This window comes from Pygoscelis adeliae, unplaced genomic scaffold (genome assembly GCF_000699105.1).
Source record: "Pygoscelis adeliae isolate BGI_AS28 unplaced genomic scaffold, ASM69910v1 Scaffold241, whole genome shotgun sequence".
Taxonomy (NCBI): Eukaryota; Metazoa; Chordata; class Aves; order Sphenisciformes; family Spheniscidae; genus Pygoscelis; species Pygoscelis adeliae.
The window spans coordinates 3,859,177-3,870,712 of NW_008824056.1; the positions used below are offsets into that span (position 1 = coordinate 3,859,177).

At 41.4% G+C, this 11,536-nt stretch overlaps 1 protein-coding gene across 1 annotated transcript in view; it reads right to left on the bottom strand.

Annotated features, from left to right (window-relative positions):
• MED12L (mediator complex subunit 12-like) overlaps nt 1-8,238 on the bottom strand; it is a 148,172-nt gene extending 139,934 nt beyond the window's left edge. Inside the window, exons 1-6 of the mRNA XM_009333967.1 lie at nt 8,086-8,238; nt 4,681-4,850; nt 3,909-4,019; nt 3,219-3,488; nt 825-974; nt 172-287 (exon numbers count right to left, since the gene is read on the bottom strand). Of these exons, the coding sequence (XP_009332242.1) occupies nt 172-287; nt 825-974; nt 3,219-3,488; nt 3,909-4,019; nt 4,681-4,850; nt 8,086-8,158 (890 nt within the window). The 5' untranslated portion in view covers nt 8,159-8,238. The remainder of the gene's footprint in view (nt 1-171; nt 288-824; nt 975-3,218; nt 3,489-3,908; nt 4,020-4,680; nt 4,851-8,085) is intronic.
• Nucleotides 8,239-11,536: the final 3,298 nt, after the last annotated feature.

Below are 11,536 nucleotides of genomic sequence, written 5' to 3' on the forward strand. Positions count from 1 at the left end.
GGAGTTGGGGGGGGGGGTGGGGCGGAGAGGGGAAAAAAAAAGATTTACACAGGAAGACACTGCATTACATCCATCTGTCAAATCTATTACTAGAATTAATCATGGTGCAACAGGATTACACTCAAAGAAGAAGAACAGATGTAAATCCTAAAGTTCCCAACGTTTGTTTCATTTTGAGTTGTCTTACCTGCAGTTGATTCTTGGCACTTGTCAAAAGACCACCGCACCTCCACAGCACGACCTCTTTGTTTTATCTGCTGTTCGACTTCATAAATCTTTGCCCGAACCTGTAAAAAAAATAGTTGCTAATTAGCTAGTAGTGGAAAGTCTCAATTTTCATTTCAAGCTTGTGACAGCTTTCTCAGCAGGAGCAAGGTACCCTATAGTGTTCCACAACACTCCCTACATTTGGGAACAACAAACTGAAGTACGTTCTGTTCAAATGTTTTTGTCTGTTACGAATCATCTTGTACAATAAAACATCTTTTCCTTACATTCAAGCCAGCAAAAGTTAACTTTCAGCGTGTCTGAAAAGTCGCATCTCACAATACAGTACACCAAGCTTCCTCTTATTTGCCATTTTACATCTTAAAGTAATTTCAGTTTAATAACAGAAAACATCTGAACATAAGCAAAATTCCTGATATTTTCACAAAATCAGTACCTGAATGAAGTACAAAGTAAGGTCATCAAAAACTAGCACAACACTAGTCTTGAAACTAGACCTACAGAAATATCTAAACTTGGCTGTAGTCCTAATGATCACAAATCATTATTTAGGATATAAAACAGATCTTAATAATCTGACAATGAAAAAAGCTTACCTGCTGATTAAATGCTGAATTTCCACCTGGCATAGGTAAACTAGATGGAGCAACTTGAAGTAAATCCAGAGGTGAGCCTGGATTAACGTTCTTATTTTCATTTGTGGAATAATTCCACACCAAGGCACTTGGGCAACAAAGAGTTACAGTCTGCAAGCAATAGTACAAAACAGATGTAATTTCTTTTTCTAAACATGTGTGATAGACAATACCAACAATAAGAGTCCATGAGACTAGAATCACTTTTGGTCTAACTACTACAGTGAAAGAAACAAAAAGACAGGCCTATGCACAATTACTTTAAAACATCCATTTTAGGAAATTCAACTACTATATTATTTTCCTTCTCTATTATTAAAAAAATTATTTAAGTATATATGTGTTCAATTCCCATTTGTATTGCGTTCGTAACGCTGTCAAAGAACATCACCAAAGGTTAATTTCAGTCAGATCCTTTCTGTGAAATGTGAATGGGCTTTAGAAAAAAGAAGTCATTTTGGTGTTCAGCTTACAGAAAGAAGCTACATGTGAAAAATTAAAATTTAAGAAATTAATTAAAATCAACTCTTCTGTCAAGATTTTAAAGCACAAAAGAGTCGTTGAAATGTACCATGAACTTAAGATTTACTTCAAAAGAAAGATTTTGCATTGACAGGCTTCAAAACAGTCATTTTACAACAGCTTGTCAGCAGGTACCGATTACCCTGTAGCATTTGGTATTGTACAGAGCAAAAGCAGAATGCTTTGGTGTTTGGGGGTCAGACCTTAAATATCATCTAAAATGATGGAAGTTGATTCATCTTATAGATGTTTATTTTTGAGACTGCTGCATCACTTCTTGGGAAGCTGCCCCAGTCCAGATCTGGATTACAAAGCAGCACCTTAGCAAAAACATTGCCTAGAGACATGCTCCTCTGAAAAGATAGAGAGCTTGTCTGAACCCAGGCTGTCCTCTGGACCTGCTTGGTAGCACAAGAAAAAGGGGTAGAAAAACAAGCAGAGAAAACGCACACACATACACAAACCCAAATAGTACAGGAAGAGCAGAAAGATTACCAGCTGTGTTGCTAGTAGAGAAAAGCTGCAAAGCTGCCAGAGTACACAAGCATACCCCAGCAGCCCAGGACGGAGACAAACGCTGATGTTCCCAGGACAGATCCATGTTCAAGAGGAAAAAAGTCACAGCATGCTGAGAGCCAGATGGGATCTAACTTCCTGACACATGCACCCTCAGCAGAAAGAGGGATGTGGATACTCTCCTACTTTCTTTCCTCAGATAGCATCAACTGAGCCTTCCCCACGTATAACCCAGCCTGCCTCCACGCTCTGGACTTCCCACACTGCGACGACTGTGGGAAAGCAGCAGCCCTCAGAGAGGGCACTGCATATCACAAGAAAGTGCTCTTTTACTGTGGGAGTGGGCCAGCACTGGAACAGGCTGCCCAGAGAGGTGGTGGACATGTTAAAGGTCCAGCTGGACATGGTCCTGGGGAACCTGCTCTAGTTGACCCTGCCTGAGTGGGGCGGGGGGATAGACGACATCATCTGAAGAGGTCCCGGCCAACCTCACCCATTCTGTGATTTTGTGATCCCGCCAGAATCAGCATACTCCTAGTACCATCACCAGGACATCTCTGTGCAACCCCCAGAGACAGACAACGGAACAGACAACAGCAGGGGGCTTTGAGGAAGTTTCACCAGGTCAGCACTCAGGAAGGCAAACAACCGCAGCTCATCATACGAGTCCTTTTTTAGAAAATAATTACTCTCTTGACAATTCTGCTATTGCCGAGCAACAAGCACAAGTGAACAGTCTCTTCTGTTCCACAGTTTTTAAAACTGTTGATAAGGCAACATAAACTGCTCATAATTCTGACAAAAACAAAATGCAGCCTGCAGTGGCACCAAGCATCAGTGACAAGCTGGAAGCAGCAAGGAAATCCTCAAAGGTTAGAGCTTGCAGGAGTCAGTATGGTGCTGTCTTCTGTCCAGCCGCACTCAGCAGACAGTGGGGGTCTGGCAGAACTGCGCAGGTTCACTGGTGATGAGAACGTGACGAGATTTGCAGAGCATTACTGCAACCAGAACCACTCCATCACAGAGGGAAGGCTTGGGCAACGCTGGCAGCAGAGTCACTCCTTCCCAAAGCAGAGGTGCAGACAGACACATGAGCAGCACAAGCTTCTCCGGGTGGTTCCACCATCGTGCCTCAGCCGGTGTGGAGAATCCACCCTCCCACTCCCCCCAGACCCACTCAGTCCTCACCCTTTAATGGATGCAGGTACATTTCAAACAACGACTAGCACACCTTGTCACACTCAAAAAACACTCTGTTTTCCAATAAACTGGATGGTTATAGCCTTGAAAACAAAGAGCAACAGAACATTGGCCTACCTGCAGCATACAACTAAGTCCATACACCAGTGGACGGTGTTGAGGGCAGGAGAGGAAATCTGAGCAAGCCAGCTGTACGGGGCTCACCACGGGACCAGGGGCAGTCGGACTTGGGGCTGCCAGAGGAGGGTTACTCGGTCCAATAATCATATGAGGAGAGTGTGCAGCTACAAGGTTAGGACCATCACTTAGCAATAAAGATAGGCGTCTGGCACAAAAATAAGCAAGGCGACGGGATAGGTAAGCTGACTGAACAAATTCTTCCGAATACTGAAATTTAAAAAAAATGCATAGTTTACTACACAGTCTACTCCATGTATTAATTTTCTTTAACAATCTAACATTAGACATGCATAAACTAGAAGGGATCACCTCAAATATTTAAGAGTCCAGAAGTTAAAAAAGAAAAGAGCAGCTCAAACACAAATCTATACTTCCGTCTCTTAAAGATTTCATCTGCCCTCCAGGACCAGTTACAATAAGAGAATCCTTCTACCAATTAAAGTTAAGGATTATAAAGCATGAACATTTTAAAGGTGTTTATAAATTTCAAACATGCACCGTGCAGTACATTCCCCTAAGTGTCTTAAGTAAAAATGTTTATATAGATTTTACCACCGCAAATATTAAAATCATTTAACATGTATGAATCACACTTATATTGATTTCGGCTTTAAAACATGCATGTACCTGCAACATTAGCGGCAACAACAGCTTAAGAAGATCATCATCAGTGGGTCTGATTTTTTCCAAAACATCCAGTATCCATGTCAAATACTCATGCCTCTCGAGCATTCCTTCCTTAAAGGATTTAAAATAACAAATCACATATTAACTGGGAGCAGTAAACAAGAAGGTGTGTAATTGCAAGTTTTATCTCATTTCTGGTTTAGCTCTCATTACTCATGTCAGCACAGAGCTACCAAGACGCTCAACCACCACTAGACACGCAGGAACCAGCCACCATCATGGCAGCCCTATGGATAGGGAAGCAATTGCGTACAGCGCCTGATCTCTGTGGTTAGGATTCAGCAGGCTGCCTAATTTACTGCTGACAGACAGACTCCCTCCCAGCAACTCTTCTGCTATTTCTATCCTCGGGTAGAAATAACCAGAGAGTTATTCTGTGCTAGAACCATGTGGAACCGAACAGCCAGGCCACCACTCGAACACCCAAGGCTTCATGTGCCACAGCAGCCTCAGCCTGATCCACAATCACTAAAAACACTCTTAAAAGATGGGATAATATAGAAGAGATGGAATAATTGAGTACATTGCTGCAATCACAATCAAGCACACTAAGCAAATCAAAGCTTTTTCAGCTAGCAAATCTTTAAAATGAATTAGCATTTACAATTTATGCAAGTCTTAACGACAAAAGCTTCCAGTAAGTTCTAAAATTGTACCTTCCAAGAATGGTAACCTCAAAAAAAAAAAATCCATGCACTACTTAAAGTATTACCTGAAACATATAAAATGACAATTTTTCATTATAGTCCCACTGCTTCAGGGCTTGTTCCATCTCTTGAGGCATCCCTACAGAGCTGTTGCCTTGACTGGAAGTCACATGATAAAACTCCGCAACCTTTGCCAGCTGCTCTCGAAGGTATCTGGTTATAATTTGAGTCCATTCTACAAAATAAGTTTACAATTAGAATACTTCAGGTGACAAAAGGTTTCTTTCACATTGAGAATTGAAACAAACTTATACTGCCTTTGTCGTCAAAAATATTCCTCCAAAACATTAACCCACAGTTGCATAATGCAGCACCTATTGTGAATTAACGGGCTTCTTACGTGCCTCTCCTGTGCATTGGTCTCAAAGCACACGTACTGTCAAGTATGCAAGTAGTCTGCTAGCTTAGCATGATGTAAAAAGCACTGACACAAGGTATGTCTTTAGGGAACCACCTGTCTCTTTCATCAGATTTCAGCATTCAGCCACAAAACAGCCTTGAAATAGATAAAATAAATATACTTCATTACTTCCTTCCATCTGCACCTTTACTCTCCTCTTCCTTCCCCCCTCCAAATATAGCAACATAAAACTCAACGGGACTTTGCACAAGCAGTGGTATATGAAACTGTTCTTTCTATAATCACTCTGAAACAGACAACTCCTCCAGATTTTTAGTCTGATGAGAATGCAAAAGCTCGGGAGCAGTTTCTTACGTCAGAGTGACCAGCACAGTGCAGAGATCTGCCAGTAAGACTGGCTATCCTTCCTTTGTCCTAGGTAAGTCAGTAGGTGCTGTTTAGCAAATACACAAACCTACTAAAAATTATCAGTTTTTCTCTCTGCTTCAGCAGTGATTCTGTATTTAGTATAACTTGGAGAAATTAGTGAACAAGAGTAAACTTGCTTGGTCATATACATAAAGCTTTGGGAAAAGAGGAATTGTAAGGAAGGCATTCTCTTAACAGTAACTGGAACAACCAAGGATATTTGTTAGTATCTCAGAGACAAACATCTGACAGAGCTGTATTTAATCAGCGTGCAGCATATTTTAGAAGAGCACACTCTTTTATGAATACATAATGCAGTTGCTTTGACAACCTAAGCCTGTTTACTGTCAAGAGTTACAGGAACTACCATTCTCACACACAACTATTTTTGCTGTTTACTACCCACCTCAGACTTCAGCTAGCGCGTTCATTCTTTTTTCCCTTTGCATTTGTAATTGGCAACTCTGTCAACATACACAGACTATATGTTGAATGCTTTTCTATCCAAATCCACTGAAATTTCTGTATGAAGCTAGCGGGTTTTAGTGTTTTCATAGAGCAGTTTAACTACATTCACTTCAAACATTCGCTCACTTTTGGAAAAACAATTCCAAATCCACTACTTCAAACTTATTTCATGTGACAGTATGAAAGAATAATTTTCCCAAAGCAATTACCAGTATCTCTGTGCCACTGAGTTAGAAACAATGCAACTGCCTTTCTGTTACCTGAGGCACAGATATAAAACATTTTGGGAACTGTCAAAGGCTGCTCAGTACACGCAGCAAACTACTTCCCAAAAAGCTCTCAACCACCTTTGCAAAACAGGGAATTTGGACAGAGGACGTAACCTTCAGTAACCTACCTCAGAATACTCGCTGATAAAAGTCACCGGCACCTCTGCCCACAGACACTCCTACTGACTTCATTCATCCTTGCTGTGAAGCGGATGCCACCATGATGCCAGCCCAAAGCAGAGCCAAACCAGGAGTACCTCTCTACCCCACCAGGGCACACTACCACCTTGTACCTTCCCAGTAAAAATAAATTCCTTTTATTTCAAAGAGCTACTACTCCCAGCCAGAGCAAACTAGGTCTAGATCAATTTATCACACCAGAGTGGACAACCTTAGCTTTCCTCACCTCCTCCTTACTCCCCTTTCTCCCTGACTCCCAGACAACCAAGAAAGAGGGTGTTTGTTTTAACTACATGCTAACGAGTACGTGTCCCAGGAAAAGGAACAGCCCCCAGCATCACCATTTCAGTCCCCCTAGGAAAGCCACAGATGCTCTCTTATCACTAGCAGAGCTACTCATGACACATTAGGAAAGCAATCAGCCTGCTCTCGCTGCCTGCTCCGAGCCTCCTGCTAGGGTCTACCCCAAAAAATGCTTACATCATTCAAGAGAAAAGGGAAGACAACCTGAGAGGTTGGAGAGAGGGGCTGTTTCAGCATCCCTTGGCCCAAAGGACAGAAGGGGAACGTGAGAGAAGGAAAGAGCGAGTCACCCAGCCCCGCTTGGCAGTGCCAAAACAGCTCAAAGGAGCCTGAACCCATCCCGTGTCAGAAAAGGAGTGGGGAACTGTGCTAATCTCCCACCAAAACAGCACTGACCTTACTACAGAGAAGCTAACCCCAGCACAGCAGCCTCCCAGAGTTTATACAACAACAGAGGCAACAACCTGACTCTTTTCCTTCTTGCCAGTCACACGCGCTGCCTCCCCCTTGCTCTCTGTCTCTAAAAATCAGACTGATTTTTAAAAATATTTTTAAAACTATCACCAAAGAACAAACATAGGATGTTTGCTAGAAAACAGAAAATATACTTTGGGGGCTAACTAACTCGAAGTGAAAACTAGTGTTATGAGCCTACAAATAATAATTAAAGAAAATAAAACCACAAAGCAAAGTCTGAAAGAAACAACAGAATGAGTTGGCAGGAAGAAGTAGACATTTCTTACAGCAGTACAGAGATGCTGCTAAACAGCAATGAAATTGTCTGTTCTGAGCACAGTTATTTTGAGGACAAAGAAGGAAAATGTTCATTCTAGACAGTAGAAGAGCTGTAGGTAGCGTATGTAAATTGAGAGAGTAAAACTACAACTTTGATAATAGTTAAAGTACCTTTGAACACCTTAAAGGTGTTCACTGCTTGGCCCACTGGCTTGGTGCCAGATAGTGTCATTTAAGGTTAGTACTTAAATTAAATGCATTGCCACCTATGTTCTAATAAATAAGCTTTGAAATTCACATTTCATTCCAGGCTTTCTAAATTAGCAGTTCTGTTCATTCCCTGGTAACATTTATCTTAGCACAGCCTTTGCCACTCCTTCCAACCCCGCAGAGACCAATGTCGGCGGTGAAGATGCAGCACAGTCAACTCCCCAGATGCTGCGCCTGGAGATCTACGGAGGAATCAGCTGGGAGGAGAAGCAGCCAACAGGGCAGTATTTATGCTGCATGGCTCTTTGTACTCTTTGACACACATTTCTAAGCGAAATTGATTTAAAAGAATTTTTATTCCCCTTCCTGCTACAAAGATTCCTCTCTGGACACCTAGTAACACCAAAGTCACAAACAAGAGGAGCAGGCCCCTTCAGCTATTATTATGCACTTAGACATTAGAGATGTTTGTTTACCAATATTTGGGTCAGTGGCCTGGCGTTTCTTGATTTTAGCTTCAGAAATAGCAGCGTAGTAGGCACATGTCATTTTGATCAGCCATGCCGCTCGCAGCAGTGGCACAGAATATTTTGCTAAGTAAGCAAAAACATCTTCTTTTTTACTGAGAATAGGAACCTGAAATGAAACAGGAAGCAAGTTATAGCACACAGTCCAAACAGCAGCTGGCACCTACGGGTTAGCCCGGGCCTCTTCTGCTCAACCCTGCACTACCTGGAGAATGGCAGACCTCTTCACCAACCTAGGAACCCACTACACCAACACATATTGTCTAGACACATAGAAACAGAGACTCGACAAAAGAGAGATACTGCCCCACACTTCCCCCAGGTTTCACTGGGAGCATCCTTCCCCGACTCAGAGATGCCTGCAGGGCCACTAGCAAAGCTCTCGACACAGCCAAAGGCATCTAAAGTGCAGAAAGAGTCCTGCAAGCTGATCCTCAGAACCTCTGGAAAATGGAAATAGATCAACTGGGTAAGGGCTCAATTACACAGATGCTGCCATTTTCATGGGTGCCCCTGGTTCAGAGGAGTCCATAATAACAAGGGCAACACAGCCTGGCCAGCTAATACTGCCTGCACTGGCCACGCACGCAACGGGACTGGTCCCACAAGACTTCCAGGTGAAAAGTCACTCTATTCTGTCACAGCAATCCTTACATCTTTCTGTATAAAGGTATTATAATTTTAAAATGCATTTTTAAAGCAACATATATGAGAACAAGACATTTCACATCCAGTGGAGACAGAAGGGAGCGGAGGCACAAATGCTACACTTACTATGCCCTACCAAAAAATCGTCATTACTCTTCAAGCATACTCGACCTTTCTAACAGAGTACCTGGAGAACAGAGGTGCATCAATGCTTAAGAGAGCAGCAAACAAAGCACTAACCCTCTTCTGTAATGCTCTCCAGTGGTCAGTCAGGGACTCTGCAGAATCAGTTTTGCAGTGTTCTTAACATGCTTATTTACTGTTATCAGCAGGTTTATATATCTGGTTATTTAAACCAAAACTTAAATAATTAAAGAAATCTCTTTAGCACTTCTATTCACAAAGTTATCCTCTCAGAAAGTTAGGGGGAAACTTAAGCTGGTGGCATGCTTGCCACAGCAAAGCTCTTGTTTTTCTGGTGCCAAAGCAGCACACATTCTTCACCAACTGCATGGCAACAGACCAAAAACTGGTGAAACTTGTACCTTCTGTTATTTTGGTCCATTTATGCTCAATATTCTTGGAATAAGAGTTCCTTACTGCAGTTTAATTTATACTCAGAATAACTCCCAGATACTGTAAGATTAGCTGCTTGTACACAGAGCTTCAGGAAAGAAAGGCATGAATAACAGCACCTTTGTTACTGTGTTCTAGACACCACCTTGGATGAGTTTTAATGACCACTTCAAATTTATCTTGTACTGCTGTTCTTAACAGCATGCAGTATCCAAAAAGATAGCTCAAATTTGCGTTTTCCAGTTATACAGACTGCTACAAAGCAGCAAGAATTCTTCTCCTTATTTGGAAACTTAAACAAGAATGCAACTAATAAGACTTTAGGCAAAGATTCTTAATACAAATACACATTTAAATGTGAAGAGCATGCAAAGGGGTTGGAGTTAGCAAGCAGGTTCTTTTAAGAATGCATCAGCTTCCTAGACGATTATTTCCCTGCCAGACATGAGAATTTCTGTAAACTGTTCCTTTGCTTGAGAAAGAGACCGTTGAAGTGAAGCGTACAGGCAAAGAACCTGGATGCCAGTAAGGTAAACGTGCCTGAGCTAAAACATAGTTATTCAAACGAACTTTTTACCAGCTAGATCAGAAGTTCCCCTTTGCCCAGGTACCCTCCTTGCAGAGAGGGAACATGCTCAGAGCAGCAGCTGCCTCCAGCACCACTCCACACCCAGCACGTTCAGAAATGTTGCCCTATTCTTATAGCCCGATTCAGTACAATCCAATATGCAAGAAACAGAGGAAGGAGTATTTTGATACCTTTTTTGCTAAAAGAGTCAGTGGTTTACTTCCTGCTAAATCTGTGAACCAGTTGTGAATTGCACTCTGAGACCGAGCAGTAACCAGCCAGTAGTTGTCTTTGGCATTTACTTGTGGTTTCTTCTTTCCTGTGTCCTGGAAAGTGTTAAGTTTTAGCTTTTCCGCTAATATGCTGCTAAAGTAAGCGCCAATCTGGTGGGGAAAAAAAGCAAAACATATATGATAACCCAGTAAGCAAGCATCTATCGTACATTAATGCACAAAGGATTTCCATCTGAATACATGTAGTCATCACTCTAGTCCAGGCTATCAATCTAATAAGATTACGCTGTAACTCCCTGCAGCTAGGAGATGGGGATTCATAATATTAAGCACCGTTGCAACACTTCTGCATTATCATTATAAAAGCTGCGGGCCAGCAAAACCAAGCCAAAGATGACCAGGCCTCAGAGATACCAAAGATGCAGCTGCCATTTATGACAGGTCACTGTGAATGTCCAGAGCCACATCCCTCCAACAGATGAGTCTCTCGGATGTAGGCCCCGATTCAGTGTATTCTAAGAGTGTCTCGGAACATTCCTCCCCTTCTACATTTTACTATGCCATAAAGCGTGTAAATACACGCTTTACACTTCTATTTAGAACAAATTGCACTGTCACAAGAACCGCATTCATTGTCTTTCCATCATCAGTTACAGCAGGCAAAACTTCAAAGATTCGGATAAGCTAGGAAGTGTTCTGACTTTTATTCAAAACACCTCCGCTACCACTCAATACCTCCAGAATGAAAAGCTTTGTAAGATTTGCTTCCCCAGTACTTTCAATGCCAAAACAGCAGAAAAAAGCCCAATAGAGGTTTTACTTCCCATGTAAGCTTATTTACTTTTCAAAATTACTATAATAGAAATTAATTTTTAGGCCTGTCAGTAAGAATAAAATGTTTGATTTTCTAATGAATATATTCATAGTTGGGTAATTTTAAAATCTATGAAAAGCTTTTAGGAGATACTGAACTTATTTTGGTAATTCTACACTTAAATCTTCCAAATAACTATAAGCACTTCCTTGTGAATTTCTGTTTTACTTTTCAAACAGTTATGTCCAATAGTCAAAACATGAATAATTAAAATATAAGACAGAAAGTGCCTGCAGGTAGCAATTCTAGAAAACAAAATGAGAAGAATGTAACAGGAAAACCTTTAACATTTCAACAATAGCAACCCTGTCATTTCCTTGTATCTCTTCTCCTGCTACAATAAAAGAGTGTCACTGTATAAGTAAATTCACATTTTCTAATAAGCCACAAAAAGTTATGTATTTTAAAAGTCAATCAGCAGAAAATTACTTTGTCTGAAAACATTTTTATAAGCTTCTTGATAACATTCTCTTTCAAAACCATTTCTTCCTGCTTTCCCAA